Source organism: Polistes dominula, unplaced genomic scaffold, assembly GCF_049000335.1.
Source record: "Polistes dominula isolate Pdom_NZ unplaced genomic scaffold, Pdom_raw_medaka contig_16, whole genome shotgun sequence".
Classification (NCBI taxonomy): Eukaryota; Metazoa; Arthropoda; class Insecta; order Hymenoptera; family Vespidae; genus Polistes; species Polistes dominula.
In genome coordinates, this window is record NW_028301040.1 from 6314372 (window position 1) to 6338311 (window position 23940).

The following is a 23940-nucleotide window of genomic DNA, read 5'->3' on the forward strand; positions in this document are numbered from 1 at the left end:
CAAATATCAAAAGTGTACACTATGATTTACAAACTTAAACTTAAACATTTACAACCAATCAATCAAAATAATTCCAAAGTGACAGTATCTAACCAAAAAAGATATATAAAAAAAAGATATACAAATAGAATTGGAAAAATCCAAGAATCAGAACAATAAATAGAATGTTTAATTTAGAAGAAGAAGGTTATGGTATCTCAAAAATGAAACAAATCCCAAATCTGATTCAATGAAAGGATGACGATGACGATGACGATGACGATGACGATGACTATGACGATGATAAAGAGAACAAAAACTTATAATAGAAACAGGCTGTGTGTGGTGATGACGAAGACAACAACAAGAACGAGGACAAAAATGAAAAGGGAAAAAGGAAAAATTGTCGACGACGACTTTGTAGAAGGAGTGGTCGAACAAAGATGTCGAATTTACAACGACCCGTACCTGTTGTAAATGTAATCGTGAAACCTTGCCGCTTTTCTCGCTCCTTTATAAATGCAACTTCAAAATTCGTTGTCGAATATAAACGGATAAAAAAGAGAAAGAGAGAGAGAGAGGTTATGGAAGAATTTGATTGGCCTCTTATTTTCTCTTTCCTTTTTTTGTTCTCTTCTTTCTTCTATTCTTCTTAAACAAAATGTTTTCACTGGACAATTTTGAGGTTATGGCCGCAGTTAAAGATTACTCACGAATAGTAGTCAAACTTTTCTCTATCATTACAACGATTGTACGTTCAATTGGGCACACTTTAACGAGGATTTTTTGTAGAAAATTAATGCGATTGACGAGAGAGAGACTGATTATTAATTAATTCGTCAAGTCTGATATATAACTTTTGATGACTGTAGAAATAAACTCTCATGATAGGCGTAAATATGTACAGGGTAATAGAACGTGGAGGGTGGAGAGGGAAAATTTTCGATGTTTTTTCTCTCCTTCTCTTTTCTTTATCTCTCCCTCCCTCGCCCCTCTCTCTCTCTCTTTCTTTCTCTTTCCTCTTCTTCTTCTTCGCTCGATTCCTGGCTTCCTCCTAGAAACCCCCCTAACTCCCACGCCGACCAACTGTTTCTCCTCCTTTCTATTTTTCTCTCCCACTTCCGACGTTTTTTTTTTTTAAATTCGTTCAACACTACTAAGAAGGTTAAATAGTCTTTTTCTTCTACTTGATAAATGATCGTACTTGAAGTAAGCACGATATTTTTCTTTTAATGCACGTCACAACGCATAATGGTCACTTCTTCAGCTTTTCTTTCCTTCCTATGGTCTTTCTTATTCTTTTTTCTCCCCCTCTCTCTCTCTCTCTCTCGCTTTCTACCCGTTCGTTTCTCTTTCACGGCATAGTGCACTCCGCTTATCGGAAGAAAGGGGAAAAAGTCATCTGGAAGATGGCCGCCAACCGCCCGTCACCGATTTATCCCTTTCTCGCATGGCCACTCGAATGCGCGAACGAAGAAACGACGAGCCAACAAATAGCCAAGTTAAGGAACACGTCAAAAAAACGAACAACCAGCGTACGAACCAATGATGGAACTGTCGAATGAATTTACGTGAACGTATTTACTATTCTTACGTACGTATGAATAATAGTACGGAATAAAAGAAAAGTTGTCGTATGTTGTGTGTAGTACGTAAACGACGCCGTAGCTCCCGTACGCGCTGCGTACCGGCTGATTACTATGGAGCCGACGATGGGCGAAGGTAAAAGGACGAGAACGTCAAGAGCCGAACATGTATCTGTGTATCTGTAAGTGTAAACGCCATACCGAATGAGAGGGGAGACTGACAGAGAAGGAAACACATATACACACACACCAGAAACGAAAAAATCACCAGCGCACTCTCTATCCAACCTACTACGTATCGTAAAAACGACCTACTGTATTTTACTATTGTTATTATTACTACTATTACTATAATACTACAATTTACTACTACTATTTATTATTAATACTAATGTTATCACTAATACTGTTAGACTTTTATTTACAGAATGTCCAGTCGCAGGTATTAATCGACGAATGCTCTTTTTCCTCCTTTCGACTAATTTCGAGTTCACACGATAACGACAACATTCGACCAACTTAACACAACACGCCGGCTTTAAATCAAGGCGATTTTCTTTTGCACTCGCGCATGCATTTGCCGTGCAAAAGATCAGTGATGTCGCTTTGCTCGTTGCAGCCAGACTCTCTTTCTTTCTCTTTCTTTTCCTTCTTTTTTGCATTACCCCTCTTGTGGTCTCTTTCGTTTCTCCCACTACCTCCCTCCTTCTTTCTCGCTCGCTTGCTTGCTTGCTTCCTATCTTTTTAACAGCTTCGGCTATTATCGGTAAGCTACGATATGTTTATTCGGCACTTCGGCTGATCAACCAGTCTCACTACTTGCGCAGAAATCATTTCCTTTTTCTGACAGCTTTATCCCAAATTCACGACATACTAATTAAATAAATGTTTAATCTTCTTTATCATCATCATCACATCTTCGCTCTCTTTCAATTTTTTAATTACTTCGTTATATCATTTATAAATTCGAATATATTCTAATAAAATGTCACATTAATTGATCGAATTAGCTTATCAAATAGAATGATTATTTATAATGTTTAATCGCGTATATTAAATCGCGCGCCCGCATAATATGAAATTAGATCGTATATTTATGCCGTGAAGCGTATCGCCATTATATACCCGGCGTGAAACGATACCGATTTTATTCGATAGGTCGAATGATCAACGTTCGCCACCACGTGACGCTACGATCGAACGGGATTGGTAAGATTCGAGTTGAGCAGGTTATGCGTGCGCACTTTTCATAATCCTAAACGTAAGTATATACATATACACTTCTTATGTGTGTATATATATATATATATATACATATGCAAGTCGAGTGCATCGTGCTTCGATTACGCGAAAAACGCAACCTTACGGTCTCGTGTATTTAAGAGAGAGATCGGCCTTGAATGTTATCGTTGAATCGACCTGTATCGTTCCTGCCTTGTCATTTCTCGATACACGATATGCGTCAACTTGTACGGAAGAGTTTGGTTTTTAAACATTTGTTGATATTTATCATCAATTTAGGAGAATAGAAATACTATATATATACGTATACATAATATGTATAGTATTTAATAACAACAATTAATAATATAATAACTGTGGACAATAATATCTCGTCTAATTATTCTTATTATTTCGAAGTTACAAATGAATGATATGGTCGATATTAGAGAAAATCAATATTGATATTTTTTCTCGATGATAAAATAGGTTGCTTGGTAAGTAATTTTGTTTTTCACACGAAAATTGATACCTAATCTTTACCGTAAGCGTAATAATGCAATGCAAATAAGAACAAAAGGATGTGCTAAGTAAACGTTATTTACCAAATTTCCTTTAGGTAATTTCAATTTGAAAAATGCACCGCGTCTCTTGGTCATTCAGTTGAAGCAGATGACGACTAAATAAAAACAATGATGGATGGGTAATCGTCGTATAACAACGTGAAACATATCATTTAAAAAGCTTTGTAAATTGTAAATAATTATGAAAAAATCGTCATTAACTAATCATTTTGAAAGAACGAAATTACTTTTCAAGCAACCTAATACGTTTCAAACCATTACGAAATTGTTTTCTTATTATTAGATTACACTTATTGTGAAATATTTTTTTCCAGTGTCCAAAAAAGAAAAGAAAATCATTTTCAATTAATATGCATATGCATAAACATATATATATATATACATATATATATATGTATTACGCTTGGGAAAATCGAAAGTGTAGAGAGGCGTGTCACTTTATACTGATAACAGTGTAAACTAGTTTTACGTGCCAAAACAATGTATTCCAATATATTCATTGAATTCATGTTTTTTGATTGTATAATACATGAGGGGATTTAGATCGTATACGCATAAATAATAAGAAGAAGAGGAAGAAGAAAAAAAAAAGAAAAGAGAATAAAAAAAGGACAAAAAATGTAGAATGAGATAATCAACCGAGGTTGCGAAATAAAAGTGCATTAAAAGCACAAGTTCGAATTAGTTTTCTTGAAAAGAGCGGTAGAAGAGGTGGAGGTGGAGGTGGAGGAGGAGGAGGAGGAGAAAAAGAAGAAGGATTGTTGGAGGAGGTTGAGGAGGGAGGGAAGAAAGAGGGATTACGTTAGTCGTAGTTATCGACCAGCCCATAACGACCTTGAAACTGAACGACTTTTATATGCGCCAATGCGACTCTCACAAAATGTAAAGCATCTTGTTTGATGTAGAAGATATGTATGATCCATTCAATTTTCCAAATGTTCAAAACATTTGATTGTAGGAAAGAATGAAAAATGTTAGAAATATAAAAATACCGTTACGTCCAAGAATTATGCTTACCCATTTAATATTCTTGATTGTTTTTTGCATTCTTATTTTTTTGTTTGTGTTTCTCATACGATAAGAGAATTCTTGTGGTACGTTGAGAAACAAATCTAATCGTGTGTACGTGTTGGTTCATAGTAAGGCAAACATGATACTATCATAATGGTTGGTCGTCGTGTTAAATTTGTACACATATCGTAGTCATAGTTTTTCTCCTCTTTGTATAGAATTATATTTGTTTTTAAATAATTATTATTGTTTATAATTTAATGGGTTGAGATTAATCGAATATTTAATAAAAATGTTAATACGAAAAATAAATGATTTTCGTGTATAAATTCGTTCGAATAGAGGCTACGGTAAAGGATAAATGTTAAAAGCATGAGCTGTGCAAGTATGATGAACGCGATTAAAATTGGTAACGTAACCTATTTAACGCGATAAACTATAATATAAGATGGTATCATATTATTCATACCTTTCGATGTCAAGCCGATAGTATTATTAGAGTTGATTTTAACACTGTACGACGAATATATCATAATTTACAATAATAAACTATATACGCGTGTAACGGTAGCACGACTGTTGTAACACGGATTTGTAAAACAATACTCAGCTTTTATTTATCCGAACTTGTACGATGTGACGTCATGTTGCCTGTCGTAGACGATCATATTTTTTTTTTTTTAAAGTACTCTTCCATAATCGTATTTTGAAATATTTTTCAAACGCGGGAAATGCGAGCGTATTTTTGTTTTGATTTTTATTTCATTTTTCCTTTCGCTTCGATATAATATTTTTATTTGTTTCAAAAATCTTACTCGCGCGAACAAAGTTTAAAGAATCTATATTTATCTTTTAATTATTATTTAATGTACGAACAGAAAATATGATTTTATCTTTTTAAAAAAGTTCAATTTTTCTTTTTTATATTTTATTTGTTATCATGACGGCTAATTTATCTTCATTTGAATTCATTGACTCATTCATATATGTACACATACATTCAGATTTTATTGAAATCTATAAACAGATATAATTATCTCGAAAATAAGAAGATAGAGATATCGAGTAGTTTATAATTTATAAAAATGTAAAATTCTTTCGTAAGAGTATATAAATTAGAAATAAAGTTATTACAATAATGTTTCTTTACGTTTACAGAAAATATTATTAACATCGAAAAAAAAGGAATGGATAATTTTCATTTGCGTCATTAACTGCATAACTTTTATATTGTCGACAATACACTTTCTAAGATTAAATATGATATTAACTAATAATTTTTATATTATTATTATTATTATTATTCTAAAATTATTAAATCAATAGCATTTTATAATAAATATGTCAATACACAATGTTATCAAAAGTTGTAATATCTATACGTTTCTTTTATTTTTAATACAACTATTCTTATTTAATTAAAAACATATTAAAGATGTTTCTTCATTTTTGTTTATTTGTTATTGAATTCGAAATAAAATAATTTTTGTTGAATAAAATCAAATATTCTAAATATATCATTGCGCTAGAATAAATATTCAACAATTCCTTTAACGGATACATCAATGTAAAAAATGATATTTATCAGATAATTATTTATATAATATCAAGTGTATTGATATTTATTTAATTTTTTTTCTTTTCAAAGTGAAAAAAAGATAGTTACAATTATTTGTAATGCAGAAATAAAGTAACTACTAGAATATTCATAATGAGCAATTATTTTTTTATGATTCAATAATCGTATACAATTTTTTTATTTAAACGAAGATTAAAAGATCGATAATAATAATTATTTATATACGTGTGTTTGCGTGTGTGTCTGTCACCGTCTTACTTGTTACAAACAAGTATATATATATATATATATATAGCACTATTTATGAGAATTCTTTTTTACATTAAGCAGCGTATAAACAACTGCTTTACATTTAACACGTTGATTATCGCTAGATCGTAGATTAAGGGTGTTTCTTCTAAAGATTAAAATTCGCATATGCAATTTATGCACTATATGTTAACCCTCTTCACTTCATGTCTTTCGCGAAATATTTCGAGTTGCAACCCAGGATTTGGGTTAAGTGGCGATATCAACGTGTTAATGTTTCCTATATATAAAGATCATAGAGTATACACGTAAACTACATTTATATTCGATTAATATTAATTTCAAAATAAATAAATTAAAAAATACTTAAGGATCACAATGGGTTTTACGTTATTTAAATATAAATGTAAGTTTTAAAATAATCTATTCACATAATATATATATATATATATATATATATATATATATATATATATATATATATATATATATATATATCTCTTATAACTTAGCTTATTTACTTAAAATAAACATCACAATTATTCAGTAGTGTTTTCGATTGAAATATAAAAGGAAAAATAAAATATTTTTTCTTTCTTTTCTTCTTTGTTTGTTTGTTTGTTTTGACAAAATAAAATCGAAAACGATATATTATAACACGATAATATATATATATATTATAACACGATAATATATATATATATATATATATAAATATTTCAATCGATGGATTAATATTACATCTTGTAAAAAATGAATATTTTTCGAACGAATATATCTAAAAACTCGTCTCTCACGTTTTATATACAAAATATAACGATACAGGTACTTTTCAAGTGAGATTTATATATAAATCAAAAAGGATGTATTTAACAATGAATCTAAGTATTTTATATTTACTTTCTACGTTTGAAGAAGTTAAATTTATATCATACATAAACAAATGTACATAATAAAGTTTATGGTTTGTTTTTTTTTTTATTTTCTTTACTGCGAGCTAATATTACGAAAAAAAAAAAAAAAAAAAACATGTACCTACGGTGTAAGTTATACATGCTACCGGAAAAAGTTTATGATCAGAAATACGTCTACACTTTTATATACTAAAGCATTTCCTTATTTTTTTCTTTCTTTCTTTTTTTTTTTATAAACATTACGTCCATTGTTACTAAAAATGTAATGATTCGAGTATGCGTTCTGTACACGAATAATGATTTTTGAGCACGTATGTATATATGCATGTATATGTACGTATATTCGTTGAATTAACTTTTTATGTATAACCGAGAAAACAAAAAAAATTGTTTCTGTGATAATATAATCAAAGTTTGATATCTATCACAGTACTTACTGAATTTTCCAGATTCCTCGAAGAAATAGTCTGTCGTCATTCTTAGAATGCTTCTGGTCTTATAAATCAGATTTAAAAAATTATTATTTTTAACCATAAAGTAATGTTAAGGTTTCTTCTATCAATCTACGGTTGCTACTACTACGTCCGTATTATTAGCTTCAATAGTTAAATCTTCATTGTCAGTTGGCGTTTTTTCGATAGTATTTGAAAGAGTTGTTTGATGAATATTCGAAGCTTGATTATCAGTCTTCATTTCATCTATTGTTTGTGCTGTCGTTAACGTACTCCACCAGTTAGAAAAAGCTCCTTTAGCTTGCGAAATCGCACCACCTTGCATTACAAACAAAATATTGAATATTTTATTGAAATAATATTGTTGGTTAGGAAGTTTTATCTTACCTACTGCTTTTCCAGTAGTCGCGACCGCTCTTCCCGTTGAAAGCATTGCTTGATTGAGTTTCCTACCACTTTCAGTATTTTGCATAGTACTATTATGAAAGAGTAACATTTAAATGATTAATATCAAATTAATGTAACATTGCATTTATTTGATTAACTTACTGCGAGAAACGTAATTTCATATCTTGAACGGATAATTGACCAGCGAAAGGATGACCAGGTTCAATATTATTGATTTCCGGTTTATTCAAGCTACTCCATATTTTGTAATTATTTGTCATACGCCAAGCAGCCATGAACGTAGAATTAAAGTGATCTGACTGTCGCGTATCTTGCTGCATCGATGTACGCAGCATACTTAAAAGATACACTCGAAATTGGGTTCTAATCCATTCATCTCCACCTTCCCATCCAACTCCATCCAAGAAAATATCTTTTCGAGGTTCTGATACATGTCTAACTATGTAATCTGCAAATCTTAGATCCTCAGTAGTGAGATGTAATTGTCTTCTCAATTCTGGATCAGTAGCTTCTATTCTTGTGTTTTCAACCTTCCATAAATAATACAAAATAAAATCGCACGTGTTTTTGGATTTATCACTGAATTATGACATTCAACTAAAATATTTATAGTATTATATATTTCGTAAGAAATATTCTGAGCACGTTTTATACCTTCTTACCTAAAGTCCAATAATAATATCGAACGGTTAATTAAACAAATGATTTGTTTCGACTCACCTCAATTAAAACATCGATCAATTGTTTTTTTTGTTTAAATAAAACGTTCGTCGCTCCAACTACGTATCCTCTAACATTAATATCTCCTAAGAGATCTAAATATGGTAAAGATAAATATGGTAGACAAAGGTATCCCTTGAAAATAAACAAATGAATTTCATTAGAAATTATTTTACGGCTTTAATTGACTTGTTAAACACAAATGGTTATATGTACCTTTGTAAATAAACTCAATGGCATTCCACATTGTTCCGGATTTATATGCGCTATTTGAGTTATATTGTTGGTCAATCTTGCATCAGATAATGCATCATTGCTCGTATCACGTGGCAAACTATTATCGGCATCACCCATGCCTAAAGTAATCGTATTAACACTATGAACTCTGTGTACATTGTCATTTCCTTTTGGCGAATACTTAGAATTATTTTCTTCATAACTTTCAGTACACTCTTGTGCTGATTCTACTACATCGATTATTTTTTCATTTAAATTTTCGTTATTATTTTTTTGTATGGTCATATTACCAAACTCGTCCAGACATTTTCCTTCCATAGTTTCAATAGTTTTATTATCATTTATACATAAGGAATTTCTATTAGAGTTATCATTAATATGAGTAAGATCTGATATGTTTTCCTTTAGAATATTTGTGGTAGTTAAATTAGAATCGATACTATTTAATGCAATTTCTTCATCATCAAAAGTTGGTATGGGAGACATAGGTCTGGATGGTCTATTAGAACAAGAAAAATTATAATACAAGTACAAACTGTATAGCAAATCTATAAATTCATTTAAAATACCTGACACAAGCTGCTTGTTGAAGACCATGTTCGATCATACCGGGATATAATGAAAGTAAAGTTAATATTGTGGCACATAATGGCTGTACAGGTGATTGATAAAAGACTACTCTTTTTTCCAGTAAAAGTAATTTAAATAAAAGTAGTACTTTATGGCGAAATTGTAATATAAAATCTCTGGCGGATAAACCTACAAATAATATTATCATTGAAATATATAAATGTACAATTTAGCTAATACGAAAATACATTTACAATAGATAGTTACCAACAAATACTTGAGGCGGTATTTGACTTTCGCCACTCATACATGAATTAAGATGACGATAAGTGTCTTCTAATAACGACACTTTACTAAAATCTCCTTCCTCGAAATATGCATGTGTTATCAATGCCATTTTCACTTGAATATGACCATAAAGTGGCAAAGTACTTAACACGCAAACTGACTTTTGTACTGTTCCTCTAGTTATATCTGAAGTTCGATTCTTTAATTTCTGTGAACATATTTAATTATATTCTATTCATAGTTCTCATATTAGATATTAGATTTAGATTTTAGATTATAATTACCTCTACAGGAATTTGTCTAAAACAAGAAATACCATAAATGGTACGTTTAGGATCATTGAGACTAGGCAAATGAAAATAAACAGTATCTTCATCATAATTATGAGATCCATCAGGTAATGCTAGAGTTGGTAAGTACTTCCAACCGAGTGGACACTCATTTGGTGCACCTGGTACCAACGGTGGAAAAGAGTATTCGACCTATGCGTTTAAAAATTATTAAAAAAACACCTCAATAAACAATGAATGTGTGTGTGTACATATAATTTACATAGATTTTAATTTATAATTTTCAAACCGAACAACATTAACTTTACCACTATAATTATCGTTAAATAACATCGTTTATATTAACAAGGAATATGCTTATAAATAAACGAGTTGAAAATTATCAATAAGGTTTTTTAAAACCTATCAAATAAAGGTTATTCATTTTGACAGAAGAGATCCGCTTACTTGACATCCTTTTTTATGATGAAATCCAACGACTATGACATGAAGGATCGGTCCAGCTGATTCAGCCATACTTTTCATATAATTTCAGACGAATAGAAATCTTTTGAATTTATATTGAAGAGATATTTATCGTTGCAACGAATTTCTATTTTTCATTTCAAAATTGTTAAAACACCCTTTCGTACGACGGGTGACCGAGGAACCGATAGCAGACACACGATTTGACATGCGCCATGATATACTAGAATATGTCTAGCATGATTTCTATACAATCAAATGTTGCCAACATTATACATTTAAACTTATCTAACAAGGAGACGGTGCGATCGTCCCCCCTCCAATTTTTTTGAAATTGGCACACTTGTAATAGTTCATGATATTTGTTTACTAAATAAACATAGTTTTTTTTTGTTATTACATATACAAAGATATCGCAGACAATATTATTGAGGAACAATAAATGATAATCAATTAGTTTTCTTTTTTTTAATTTAATTTTTAAACAATTGCATCTCATGTTATTTCATAAATATATTTCAATATACTTATGAATTATTTACAAATATTATTAGGGAGGGTAATAATATATAGAAATTCGATGTTGAACAATTATCGTTAAATTATTTTATATATAATCATTTTACAATTACAATCTGATACTTATGTAAACAATATTTAAGATAATATTACTTTGTCGTTTAACATAAGAATGTTTATTTTACATCTAAATACAGCTATCTATAGAAATAACTACGAAAATAATACGTAGGTAACTTTTACTGTTATAGGTCAATTATGATATTTAAGAATTATTACAAGGTTTGAGAGTAAAATATAATTTGATAGCATGCTAAACTTTCTATCTTTTTCTTTTTATTTTTTTTTATTTTCATCTAGCATATATATATATATATGTCAGAATTATTCAATTTAATTTGAATTTTTATATTTTCTCTCTTGTTACTTTTTCTTGAGTCTTTTTAAAAATCTTTTCTTTGCTTCCCGTTTGTTTTTTTTTCTTATTTCTTTCCAAATAGTAATCCTTAAAATATAGCAAACATTAACAAATCATAATATTAATTTCCCATAATGATTATTATCACTGTTACAAGTTACGCGTCTTCACCGATAGAATATAATCTTGGGGATCGACTTGCGCGATCTCTATGTAATGACCTGCAGGGCACAGCTCTCGATGTGTTACGCTTAAGACCAATAGAGTTAAATTCTTGCAGTTGGTCAGGAACACAAAGCTGTTCTCTGCTGTCGGCCTCATAGCCGCCTCTCTTTCCCATGCCAAGAAGAAGGAAGGAGAGTAAAAAGATGGGTGATAAGGGTTGATCCCTGGAAGACATGCTACCTGCGTACATTAAATCCCTGAGTTCCATCTGGACCGATAGGCATACGAGTGACATTATTAGGAAGAGAACTACTTCCTCCCGGTATTGAAAACTTTGGTTGAATTTTATTTATTTCTTGAATTAATTTTTCCTCGGGACTTTTTTCTTCTCCTAATATTCTTTTTCTTGCTTCCGCATACTCTTGTTCCCTCTAATTAGTTCAATTATATTTACATTAATCTTTTCTACGAGTGGATATATATTTTCATTTGTATACATACCTGTTTCAATGATTTTATTGGTTGTTTCGGTTTTTCTTCATTTAACATAGGACCATCCCCGCTACCCTGAGAATCTCTTGTTGGTCTTTTTCAATATTTTAACTGTAGGCTTTGGTGGTACATACTGAGATCTTACTCCATCATCGCCCAAAATAATCATTCTTGTATTATTGGTATTATCATTGGTAGTAGTCTTGAAACTGAAATATAACGTTTATATTTACATGAAATATAATTAATATTACATCTATTTGAACTGATTTATCAATCTTACTTAGGAGCTTCTATTTCTTCTATTGCTTCTACAGTATCCAACTGAAGAACATCCAATTTTTTTTCAAGAACCTACAATATTATATAATCATATTTATATTTACAAATATCATATAATTATAATATAAAAAAACATGTATGATGTTTCATAAGATATAAAATATATATGTTGATATTTACTTAACATATGTTTATTCCCTAACATTTGATTCGTATTACCGTAGCAATAAAACTGACTAGAAATGTGAAAGTATATTGATAAATTATCTTTCCAATTTCATTCCATATTTATCAAACATTTGTATAAATCATATCAGAACAATAATAAAATATGAAAAAACAATGATATAAATTTATACAAATATATATATATATATAAATTTGATATTGTAAATATAATACATGAAGATAATTAATTTAATGATCACAATAAGTGCGCATCACAATGGTTACAGCAACGAGATATTCTCACTTGAAAGATTTCATGTGTAAAATAGGTTAACATGATAACTTAAACATCGTTAATTAGATAGAAAATATTATTATATAGACATTTTAATAATAAACCTACCCCTGGATCATCTATATCTTCCCAACTTTCTAAAACATCATCTACTGCTGACATCTCACAAATATTTAAGTATTAATTTTTGACTTTCACAAGTCAAACCCAAGATATCCGAGATAGCACGAACAGAGCTCGAACCTTTCAAGGAAGTAGAGGGTGTTGGAAAGTTCGTCTTTTTTTGTTAGTACGAAATATTATAGTGGTATTTTATATCAGATTAGCCACCCAAAGATGTTCAATCTTTCCTAGATGAACGTTTCTATTTGAAACATTTTCTTATTCAATAGACTATTTTTATCATCAACTTTGTAATATTTTTTCTAATGTATATATATATACAATATTTAAATGGACTAGCTGCCATTTGTCGAAATTGACCAAATTTATTTTTAACTATCATACAAAATAATTACTTTAAATTTATTTCTTATTATTTATAAAACGAATTATTATTAATTTTTATTTTTTTTTACAGTTCAATTAATAAATATATTAAGAAATTTTAATTCTTTTGAAAATTTCGCTTTAGCTCAAAAATATCTTCAATTTTCATGTAGAAATTATCCCCATCATCGAACATTATCGTTGGTTTTAGATTGGAATATTTATTAAATGATTAACAATTAATATCCTTGAACGAATTTGTTTACAAATAATTTTTTTTTGTCAACATTAATAATATCAATTGTTTTCAGACATATAAATTGAAAAATGTTTCATTTTATTTACCGACTGTTTTTGTGTCTTACCTCCCGCATATTTTTAATTTCAAAATTTGACAGTAGATATCGCTGCAGTAGCATTTGTATATTGTATATCAGCTGTCATTATATTTGATTGGTAAAATATAGTAGTTTATTATATTTTGTGATTAATTTATATTGTAAAATAATGTGATATTTGATATAATTATTTAAAGTTACGAATATAGATAATGTTTAATGAAAAAGTTATTTATATAAGTGATAAGATAATTTTATCTTCTAGTAATGTCACTCGTTTATCACCAATGAATTTTGTACATTTTCTAATTTACTAAATTTATATACACCAATGCATTGTACAGAAACAATTAATAATTATTGCTGTTTTTAGTAATGTTAAATATTCATTCAAATTTTAATTATAATTAATTTTGCGTGTAACACATTTCAATCAAGATATTAAAGTAGTGTATATAAATGAACAGAGAGCACAATGGAATTAGAATGGTTTGTATTTGCTAATAAATTTATCAAATCTTTTTATTTTACATTAAATTTCATTATTTTACAATTAAATTTGTCATATATTTATTGTAGGGTAGCAAAACCAGTGGATTATGGATCTGTAAAATATGCTCGACTAGAAGAAGTAACTGAACATCCTCTAAAACCAGTTACAGTTACTGTAAGATATTTAAATAATAAATGTATTATTATAACAACATTTTTATAAAATTAACTTGTTATAGTTAATCAATGGACGTAGTGGAGTCAGAAGAAATGTATTACGAAGTACAAGCACTGGTTCTTCAACAGGAACCCCAACACCAACTCATACACCTTTACCAACAAATTTGTCTATGGATCCATTAATGAGCCATTCTACTTTGGATGGTTCTGATCCACTAACCCAATTTGCACGAGAAGAGTTAGATCCTTTATCTAAAATGGCTGCGGATGAGGTAATTTGTATGATAATTTTTTTTATAAAAATCATAGAAAGATTTAATTAATTAATTTTTCATTGCAGTGGGATTACTCTTGCGTTACAGCAATTCCTGGTAAAAAGCCTAGAGATACTACGGATGAATTAGTCGAGCCATGGTTGGCTAGACGCAATGCTATTTTAAGTAAATATACTACATCGGAAAAATTATCGATCGTTACTAGTTTTTTGTCAGGAGGAGAGAAAGGTATACATTTATCATTCATCTTATAACTTGTATCAGATTTTTTAATATTACGGTATTTACAATTGAATTATTGTAGTTCTGGTCAAAGTACAACCAAGTGGAACAATGGTTGATAAAGTACGAACAAGATTAGAACAACTGGATGATTTTGAAGAAGGATCAGTTAGACAAATGTTAGATTTGTCGCAGCAAGAGTACACTGCTAGGATCGAACAATTAAATAATGAATTAGTACAAGCATGGCATTCCGATCAAAGGGTTAAAGCATTGAAAATTGCGATTCAAGTATGATTTTTTTTTTTAGATATTATTTTCATGAAAATTATACCGTAAGATTAAAATTAAATCTGATTTTTTTTCAGTGTGCTAAATTATTAGTGGATACATCTGTAATGGCTTTTTATCCTAGCAAATTTGTATTGATCACAGATATTTTAGATATTTTTGGCAAACTTGTTTATGAAAGATTGAAAGTCAAAGCTGAATATTTCAAGTTAGTTTTACTATTGATTCTATTTTGTTAGAATTAAAAATTCACTTTATCGTATATTTTAATTATAATTTTATAGACCAGGGAGTAAAGTACCTACAAGCCTGCCCGATAATTTTACGCCAAGTATGGTACCGGAAAATGCAAAGGAAACGTGTCGAAACTGGTTTTATAAAATAGCATCAATAAGAGAATTAGTTCCAAGACTTTACGTAGAAATGGCAATAATAAAATCTTATAGTTTTTTAACAACGAGGTAAAATAATTGACTAATATTAATTATAATAATCATTTGAAGTAATGTGATATTAAAATCAGCTATTCCTTGCTTTCAGTGAATTTCATACAGCTCTGTTACGCATAACTCGAATGATAAGAGGAATTGGGAATCCCTTGATAGCTGTTTACGCTAGATGTTACTTGTGCAGAGTTGGACTTGCATTAAACAAAACCTCAGATTTCGAATTTGCAAAAGAAAATCTTTACGATTTTCTTTTTACATATCATCAATTGTTTGGACAATCAGTAAAGCTCGAGTTAGCTAAACAAAATATGTCTTTGCATTCATATTTAAATCTTTATCTACCTGCATTAGATTGGATTTTACAAGTCCTGGTAGCAACAGCTTCGGATAGCCTTTTAGAGGAAGTTCTTTCTCGATGCAAACAACAGACCAAAAGGTATTTCATTTATTTGATGCATTTATAAGTATCCTATGTGAAATCTATTTAATAATTTGTTTCTCTATTGTTTCTGGTTTGTTTTAGTTCCTTATTGCTAAACTCTATATTGACAGCATTCAAACCAGTGTACATCGCTGTGCGTGCTATGGATTTTGTTAATTTAATAGCAGAAAGTGAAGATGATGGTAATGAGCGAGATAAATTACACCATTTCAAGTAATGTAAATAGACTATTATTTTTTCACTAAATAGATATTGTATTAATCTTGTTTTTTTTTTCATTTCATTATCCAATAGGATATCCACAGCATTTATTATACAGAAGTTTAGGTGAGTGTCTCGTAAAAGAATCTCCACCGAAAGAGGACTGTCAAGCTGTACTCCAAGTAATATGGAAATATATCAGCGAACTCAAAGATCCTACCAAATTTATGCATTGCATTGAAATTTGGATACAATTCACAGTTCTCCACTTTTCTGTAAGTCATACAATTTTTTCTTAATGTACAATTAAATATATATGATATAATTTATATATTATATTTAAGGTCAACGAATTGAATATGTTTCTCGGACAAATAATCGATCGTCTTAGTCCAAATAGAATCTTCGAGCATTATTATTCGCAATTGCAAACAGTTGTTGAAAAAATAGTTGCTTATACGCAAGATTTTGAATCCTTACTGGCTATGGTAAATCAAATATTTTCTTCTATACATCCAATTTTATTATAAAACTCACACTAAAATTAATATTTTAATTTTAGGATAATTTCTTGCCATTGATAGATTTGTTCCACAAAGAAAGTATTAGAGTCGAAGTTTGTAAAACCATCATAGAAGGTTTAAGCAATCAGAACAGTCCTATTACAGATCCAATTATTATAAATGCTCTGATGTTTATCGCTAGAATAATGCACGATTCTGTTAGGTATGTATTATTTCTTATAAACAACGTACCATTTGTTATTTATATTTCTTGTGTGTATTTAATTAATGATTGCAGTGCTTTGACCGTCGAAGATGAAAAACGTCAAATAGGACAATTAATTTGTGGTTTAGTGCAACGAGTTGATTATGGTAGGGATTTCGAAAAACAACTTAACTTTTATGTCGAAGCTAGAGCAGCTTTTCCTAATTTGGATAGCGTTCATATTCAACTCATACAGGTGAAGAACAAAATATTTTATAATTTGTATTGAAAATAATTCAAGTATATTTATAATAATTTTGGATTTTTAGTGTGTTAATAGATTAGCTGTGGATACAAGGAAAATAATACGTGGACATCATACTAGAAGGACTTCAGCTTTCGTACGTGCATGTGCAGCATTTTGTTTCATAACCATTCCGTCGTTAACTTTAGTACATACTCGTTTACAATTATACTTGTTGTCAGGACAAGTAGCACTTTTGAACCAATGTTTGGGTCAAGGTAAAATAAAGTTTTCTTTTAAAATCCTATTTTTTCAATTTTTAAAATATACATATTTTGTTTTTTCTTTTATTAGCCGATGCTTGTTTCAAAGCAGCGTTAAGCTTGGTTCCGGAGATGCCTAAAACGATAGACATTGATGGGAGACAAAAAAATTCACAACCATATCTGTTGTCATATCTATCCAATTTCCTGTCCACTTTATTGGTCGTTCCGGTTAGTATTTATTGATTATTATTATTATTATTATTATTATTATTATTATTATTTGCAGTTAAGTTTTGAGATAAAAAGCAAATATTTTTAATACAATAGGACAGTCCAGAACATGGTGTTTTATATTTAATGAGAGGATTGCTCAATGCTGTTCAACGTTGTTGCGACGAAACTACCTCAACTAAAGCATACTTATATTTACGTGTACTTGATCTTCTTTCAACTGTAACACAAGAGAATTATCCCTATCATATAGACAAGGTAATTTCTAGTTTTTCCATATAAGATCTCTTTTTTTTTTTAAACATATTTATATAGAGATAGATTGATTATTTTTTATAGGTTGATTCCAATGATAAACTTTATGGATCTGATCAAAAGTTTCTCGGAGAAGTCAACAAAATATGTTCGAAAATAATGGAAGAAATTTTGAATCATTTGAAATACCTCGGATCTAATGATCAATTGGATAAACAATCTATTCTCGCGTTAGAACTTTTCAATCGTTTAATTATAAGAGCAGATTTACGTCAACCTGCTTTAGCAAATATTGCTGTCAATCTGTGGAATTTATCTCAACGGCATGGTTCCGTTGATTCTAAAGTTAAGGTATTTTAATTTTTCATTTCTTAATTTCAAATATTATAGACTTATGTTAGATATTGAAACTAATTTTTTTTTTTTTTTTTTAGATAAAAACTATAGCATATATGATGCAAAAAATGCATTGCCAGGAATACGAACATTTCGCCGAGATTCTCAAAAAAATGAATAAATAAATAGATAAGTAATAAAGTAATTTTTGTTTTGATCTAATTGCTATTTCCTTAGAATATTAAAAATTCCAACGTTGAGCTAAAAATGAAAGATAGCGGTAGGTTTTTTGTTATTTGCTTAACAGAATTTATTGGCAGTTATTTTGGAAGACATGTTGCTGTTACGCGATAGCTTTTTTTTTTGGAGAATTTTTTACATATTTAAATTAAAGAAAATGCATAATTTAAATTCAAATAATTATTCGAACTAAGTAAGTTAAGAACGTATTATTAACTATATAATATAAGTTAACTTTAAGCGATACAGCCAAATAATATTACGAAATATATATATATAAAGTTAAAATTACAGGAACAAATGTTTTGTACTATCGTATATTAAAAATTGTTATTAAAATGAATTGTTTGAACTTGAATGTTTGATAAGAAAGTACAATTTTTTATCAATTCTATGAAAAATAATAAAACAAATATACAAATGTAATAAGAATATATTGCAAATATAAATACGAGTAACAAAAAACAAATAATAATAAGAAAAATTTTGAATAATAAGATTCCAATACGTTAAAACGTTAAGTGCAATAATAAATAATTGTAATAAACTTTTGACCAATACTGATTATATCCGATCAAATTAATTCCTGATATTATCATTATTATTATTATTATTATTATTAATATCGATAATAATTAAATACGATAATAAAACTGCCATAGAAAAATATTTCGATTATCCAACAATAAACTTCGTAGAAGTTTTCTTTTTAACAAATTATTGAAAAATAATATTTAACTATAATTTATGGAAGACGTGTGATTTTTAAACGCGAATTTAAAGATAAATTCGCATAAGATTCTTAAGCTTTTAAAACTGAACGTAAACCGTCCAAAAATATATCAGCATGATGTTCCGTGAATGTTAATGCTGGTCTTAATCTTACAGCTTTGGCACCACATCCACCTGTTTGTATACCTGTTTACAATGGAAAAATATATTTCAGATAGAGACAGAAGATAATAATTATTATTATTATTAAAAAATTTTAATGGAAACACTTTTTTGGTTTTTGTTACCTTTAGATAATAATCTTTTGATAAGAGCGTCGCGACTTTCAGACGTTTTACAATCAAAAGCTATAAATGTTCCACGACCACGAACGGAATTGATTATCGTAGAATTTTCATTTTGTAGAGTTTTCAATTCCTTCAACAAGTAATTGCCTACTCGATTGGCTTGATTCAAAAGATCCTCTTTTATTATGGTGTCTAATACTACTTCAAGTAATATCAATTTACTTGGGTCACCCATCCACGTGTTGAACACACGATAGGATTGTTTCGGTCTGCGTGATAAAAAATAAAAACAAAAAATTATCAATTACAAATTAGGATAATTGAAAATAATGATTTTCCTACTTCAAATCTTCCCGATGAAAATAGCCACCCAATTGCATCTTCTTACTGAAGGTCACCAAATCTGGTGGAGTATCTAAATTGAAGTGTTCGTAACACCACATTTTCCCGGTTGGCCCACCACCGGTTTGCACTTCGTCAATGAGCAGAGCTATTCCATGCTAATAAAAAATAAAAAACATATTAAATTGATGATAAAACATGAAGCAATTAATTGTAATGTGATTAGGATGAAATAAATGGTTACTTTAGATGTAATACGACGAAGTTCTTGAAAGAATTCAGGAGACGCATGATTGTCACCACCTTCCGATTGAATTGGTTCGATTATGACACCGGCTACAGGTATTTTCTTTTCAGTCTTGTATTTTTCGATCAATTCTTCGACCTACCATTGACAAAAAATAATTAATAAAAATGTAATTTTTAATTGGTAAGAAAAAAATATCGAAAATGTCGATACCTCGGCCAAACAACGTTTGTCTTCTTCTTTATTTTCGCGAATATTTTCTTCTAGAGGATATTTGTACTCAGGAAACGAAGCTATTGGCCAATCAAATGCTGGTATATCCATCTTGTGTATATATTTACTGTGCGTCGTTGATAACGAGCCTAAAGTTCTGCCATGGAATGCACCTACAAAATATTTGCTTTGATATTTGATAATTTTGCAAGAAATTGTTTCTTCTTTTTTTTCTGTATACCTTTGAAAGACATGATTGAATATTTAGGAGAACCAGGTGATAAATTCATCATACAAGATTCCATTTCTTCTTTGGTAAATGGTGCACCTTTACGTTCTTTTTCTGCATACCACATGAAAATATTTTTGAAAGCATTCTCGTTTGAACAGGAACCACACATCATTGTGGTAATTTGCGTTAATCCTGGGGGAGCGACCTACATGTACAAATCTTTGTTTTATTTTATTTGTATGTTCATTAATTAATTAACACATTAATCGTTTACCTCTTTCCTAAGAAAAATCTTTTTCAATCTGCTAGGCCATTCTTTTCCTGGAAATACACCTAACGCCGGTCTGTTAACTATGACTTTCTACAACAAATTATTTACAAATTTTTATTCCAATAAATTTCCAACAATTTGATTATTTTTTATTTTTTTATTTACTTGATTCATCGGATCGGCGATAGCATTCAACATGGCTGGATGATTGTAGCCTAAAGGTATCGACGAAATTTGCATATAAACGTCCAATAATGTGTTACCATCTACGTCAGCTATGAAATTGCCAGAAGATTTATTATAATCAGCAAAAAATTGGACCGAGGACGCTTGCTGCCAAAAAAACAAATTTCATATCGAAATTACTTTGTCAGTTTTATTATTATTATTATTATTATTATTATTATTATTATTATTATTATTATTATTATTATTTTACTTTTTAAATGAAAGATAAAAAAGGAGATTTAATATACAAATTTTATAATTAATTTGCTTAAAGATCATTTGTTTAAAATACCTGTATCGAATTTAATTCCTGAAGCAAACTTCGGGAACGTGGTCCAGGTATTTCTGTTATAACTACCGGTTCTTTTGGTTCTTTCAATGCAGATCCAGTCAAACATCTTTTCCAATGGATCCTCTGGCCTGTAATAATAATAAAAAAAAAAATAATAAAAAAAATCCTCTTCAACAACCATTTCCAAAAATATACCAGGGTAATAATAATTTTAATATAAAAATATGAAAAATATTTCAATTGCCGTATCATTAAAATCAAATTTTATTTTCTTATGTATGGAATCCAAAAAAAAAAAAAAACTCGATGAGATACAATATCACACGTAAATATTATTCAGTGAGATGGAGGACTCAGGTCGATTTTAATCACATCATTCGAGAGCATTTGTTCGACCGACCAAAACGATTACTTTTATTAATGCCAGTTAAAATCAATTGCTTCAACTATCTAAGCATTATAGCTTTTATACTATATGTTTTATATTTATATATATATATATACATATATAATAAGGTTTTTTATATTTATTTATAATTTATTATTTAGGTTATTTATATATATATATATATATATTAGAGTGAGTCAAAAACATGACTTTTTTTTTTCAAGTGCCACTGAAAAATGGGTTGCTAGACACCTTAAAACAACTCTCACCAAATATGAGCTCTTAATTTTAATAGCAAGATCCTCCACATGGCAGTTTTTTCTTTTTTTTTTTCAGCCTAATAGATTAAAATTCATACCTCATTATTTATTGATTGTACAGAAAAATGTTTTAGACGAATTTTGTAGGAAATTAACTGCTCTATAAAAATGGTGTCTTATGTTTTGGCGATTAAATTAAGCGTTCAAAAGATATTCATCATCAAACTTTCATGTGTACTGATTTTTGTCTCTGAATATCTTTTGAACGCTTAATTTAATCGTCAAAACATAAGACACCATTTTTATAGAGCACTTAATTTCCTACAAAAATTTGGATTGCGCATCTTATAATAGTCATTTATTGTCGAGTTATAAAATTCATAAACAAAAATGAAATTTGTCTAAAAATCATCAAATTTAAATCTTTAATATCATTCCAATGGTGAGGTTTACGGAAAAAATATAAGATACCTTTTTTGTAGAGCATTAAATTTCCTACAAAATTTGTCTAGAACATTTTTCTGTACAATCAATAAATAATGAAGTATGAATTTTAATCTATTAGACTGAAAAAAAAAAACTGCGATGCGGAGGATCTTCCTATTAAAATTAAGAGCTCATATTTGGTGAGAATTGTTTTAAGGTGTCTAGCAACTCATTTTTCCGTGGCACTTGAAAAAAAAAAAAGTCATTTTTTTGACCCACCCTAATATATATATATATATATATACATATGTTTTTACTATAATGTCAAATTGATTAATAATCTCATTAAATTCATTTAAGATCAGATAAGATAGAAAATGATCCAAGAGATTCTCGATATATTACAAATACTCTCGTGAAACATATTACACAAAATATTGATATTTGTTTAGTTTATCAATTGATAATCAAAAGTGCTAATAGTTTAATCATTGCAAAAATTATTTACTACTTCGTTGAGAGTTTATTATCATTTTAATTATCATAAGAGATAGTTGAGTAAGGAAAATTTTATCACATATTGATTGTCTTAATTCTAATCTTATATTTACTTTATATTGTACTCGCGTGTAATATCTTGTTATCTTTTCTTATTTCGAAATTTCACGATAAACGATTCTTTTTTTCCATTCACGTTTTCATATATGTATATTTATATATTTATATTTGAAATTGACTCGAAAGCTCTTGAAGGATGTGTATTCATTCAATCGATCGAAACCTACAATGGAAATTCTATGAGTAGGTCAAATTGTCAATTGAATAAAGCTGTATCTTTCGATACAAAAAAAAAATTAAGAGATTATTGATCGTTCAATCATTATCTCACACAATTTACATGTTTTTCAATTACCTTTTATTTCATTTCCATTTAAATATTTTTAATACAAAAATGTTCCAAATTTTCCAACAGAAAATTTCAGATCAATTTTGTTTCAGATCATTCTTATATTTTTTTTAAATAAATGAAAAATATTATAAAAATTATATTTTTTTACAGATGACACAAAATAAGGGAACAGTTTATATAAATTTAAAGAGCTTAGATAGAAAATTATAATTGAAAAATTGAATAATTACCGCTGAGAAGGAAACAGCGTGCTAGAGGATGAACAGTCTGCCACTTGTTAATTAACATTTCTAATTGGTTGTTCTTAAGTGAAATTAAGAACAATTATTAGCAGCTTAAGTGAACAAAATTGAAGAGAAGAGATTTAACGTTTTCGAGACAAGATTTGACACACTCTCTGAATCGTATCGCAATGAGGGTTGGATTCGTACTGATGGTTCGAGTCTGAGGACTATCCGATTCTACAAGCCGAGAGGACTCGATCTTACACGAACACGTACACCGAGTATCTCTACGATTATTAAAACGTGGACTCTAATGCGCCAGCGTCAGCTTCGAATT

General features: G+C 29.2%; 5 protein-coding genes and 2 long non-coding RNA genes across 17 annotated transcripts in view; 3 read left to right on the forward strand and 4 right to left on the reverse strand.

The window, feature by feature from the left end:
• Window positions 1-5337, reverse strand: part of Tlk (Tousled-like kinase) — a 49428-nt gene extending 44091 nt beyond the window's left edge. For 3 of the 10 annotated variants that reach the window (XM_015320567.2, XM_015320565.2, XM_015320564.2), the window contains exon 1: window positions 448-1660. The gene's annotated coding sequence lies outside the window, so the exon portion shown is untranslated. Of the gene's footprint in view, window positions 1-447; window positions 1661-1990; window positions 2172-4850 lie in introns of those variants that run through there. The other 7 variants (XM_015320566.2, XM_089174782.1, XM_015320568.2 and 4 more) reach the window with 5 other exon arrangements.
• LOC149031821 (uncharacterized) lies at window positions 1432-1969 on the forward strand. Its single transcript, XR_016177339.1, has 2 exons — window positions 1432-1573; window positions 1648-1969. It is a non-coding gene; the product is annotated as an uncharacterized LOC149031821 (long non-coding RNA).
• Window positions 4242-6582, forward strand: LOC149031822 (uncharacterized). The gene is made up of 2 exons (XR_016177338.1): window positions 4242-4790; window positions 5540-6582. It is a non-coding gene; the product is annotated as an uncharacterized LOC149031822 (long non-coding RNA).
• A 120-nt stretch (window positions 6583-6702) lies between these two features.
• LOC107066263 (late secretory pathway protein AVL9 homolog) lies at window positions 6703-10776 on the reverse strand. The gene is made up of 9 exons (XM_015320736.2): window positions 10536-10776; window positions 10083-10280; window positions 9778-10006; window positions 9510-9699; window positions 8920-9439; window positions 8704-8838; window positions 8125-8513; window positions 7963-8051; window positions 6703-7893 (listed from the first exon to the last, which is right to left on the reverse strand). Exons 1-9 carry the CDS (start codon window positions 10611-10613, stop codon window positions 7682-7684), a joined length of 2040 nt encoding a protein of 679 aa, XP_015176222.1. The 5' UTR covers window positions 10614-10776; the 3' UTR covers window positions 6703-7681.
• Window positions 10777-11144: 368 nt separating this feature from the next.
• LOC107066153 (SUZ RNA-binding domain-containing) lies at window positions 11145-13302 on the reverse strand. Its single transcript, XM_015320498.2, is given in 5 exon segments — window positions 11145-12086; window positions 12157-12246; window positions 12248-12356; window positions 12431-12501; window positions 13001-13302. Coding segments are annotated over 5 exon segments (519 nt in total). The 5' UTR covers window positions 13055-13302; the 3' UTR covers window positions 11145-11891.
• A 506-nt stretch (window positions 13303-13808) lies between these two features.
• Window positions 13809-18919, forward strand: LOC107066234 (VPS35 endosomal protein-sorting factor-like). 2 transcript variants are annotated; one of them, XM_089174597.1, is made up of 18 exons: window positions 13811-14208; window positions 14299-14386; window positions 14451-14663; window positions 14732-14894; window positions 14971-15179; window positions 15257-15387; window positions 15464-15640; window positions 15720-16064; window positions 16152-16252; window positions 16365-16546; window positions 16616-16759; window positions 16834-16997; window positions 17073-17235; window positions 17309-17501; window positions 17578-17717; window positions 17817-17978; window positions 18060-18326; window positions 18410-18919. In XM_089174597.1, the coding sequence occupies exons 1-18, from the start codon at window positions 14195-14197 to the stop codon at window positions 18494-18496; spliced, it is 2943 nt and encodes a 980-aa protein (XP_089030723.1). In that variant the 5' UTR covers window positions 13811-14194; the 3' UTR covers window positions 18497-18919. The 2 variants fall into 2 exon arrangements, with proteins under 2 accessions (XP_089030724.1, XP_089030723.1); XM_089174598.1 differs by lacking the exons at window positions 18060-18326; window positions 18410-18919 and having other exon boundaries at window positions 13809-14208; window positions 17776-17916.
• Window positions 18597-23814, reverse strand: Gabat (4-aminobutyrate aminotransferase). Its single transcript, XM_015320681.2, has 10 exons — window positions 23610-23814; window positions 21396-21523; window positions 21041-21208; window positions 20879-20965; window positions 20614-20809; window positions 20373-20545; window positions 20157-20297; window positions 19913-20070; window positions 19571-19839; window positions 18597-19469 (listed from the first exon to the last, which is right to left on the reverse strand). The coding sequence occupies exons 1-10, from the start codon at window positions 23665-23667 to the stop codon at window positions 19354-19356; spliced, it is 1494 nt and encodes a 497-aa protein (XP_015176167.1). The 5' UTR covers window positions 23668-23814; the 3' UTR covers window positions 18597-19353.
• Between the last annotated feature and the right edge of the window lie 126 nt (window positions 23815-23940).

Excerpts from the sequence above, each read along its gene's own strand:
- Gabat (XM_015320681.2), bottom strand. The coding sequence starts at position 23,667 with ATGTTAATTAACAAGTGGCAGACTGTTCATCCTCTAGCACGCTGTTTC. Across the intron at positions 20,298-20,372 it reads ACAAACGTTGTTTGGCCGAG|GTCGAAGAATTGATCGAAAA; the intron begins GTATCGACATTT and ends TGTCAATGGTAG. Across the intron at positions 19,840-19,912 it reads TTTCATCGGGAAGATTTGAA|ACCGAAACAATCCTATCGTG; the intron begins GTAGGAAAATCA and ends TTTATCACGCAG.
- LOC107066234 (XM_089174597.1), top strand. Across the intron at positions 16,998-17,072 it reads ATAATGCACGATTCTGTTAG|TGCTTTGACCGTCGAAGATG; the intron begins GTATGTATTATT and ends TAATGATTGCAG. Across the intron at positions 17,236-17,308 it reads TTCATATTCAACTCATACAG|TGTGTTAATAGATTAGCTGT; the intron begins GTGAAGAACAAA and ends TTGGATTTTTAG.
- LOC107066263 (XM_015320736.2), bottom strand. The coding sequence starts at position 10,613 with ATGAAAAGTATGGCTGAATCAGCTGGACCGATCCTTCATGTCATAGTC. Across the intron at positions 10,007-10,082 it reads TTAGACAAATTCCTGTAGAG|AAATTAAAGAATCGAACTTC; the intron begins GTAATTATAATC and ends ATATGTTCACAG. Across the intron at positions 9,700-9,777 it reads ACCGCCTCAAGTATTTGTTG|GTTTATCCGCCAGAGATTTT; the intron begins GTAACTATCTAT and ends TATTATTTGTAG.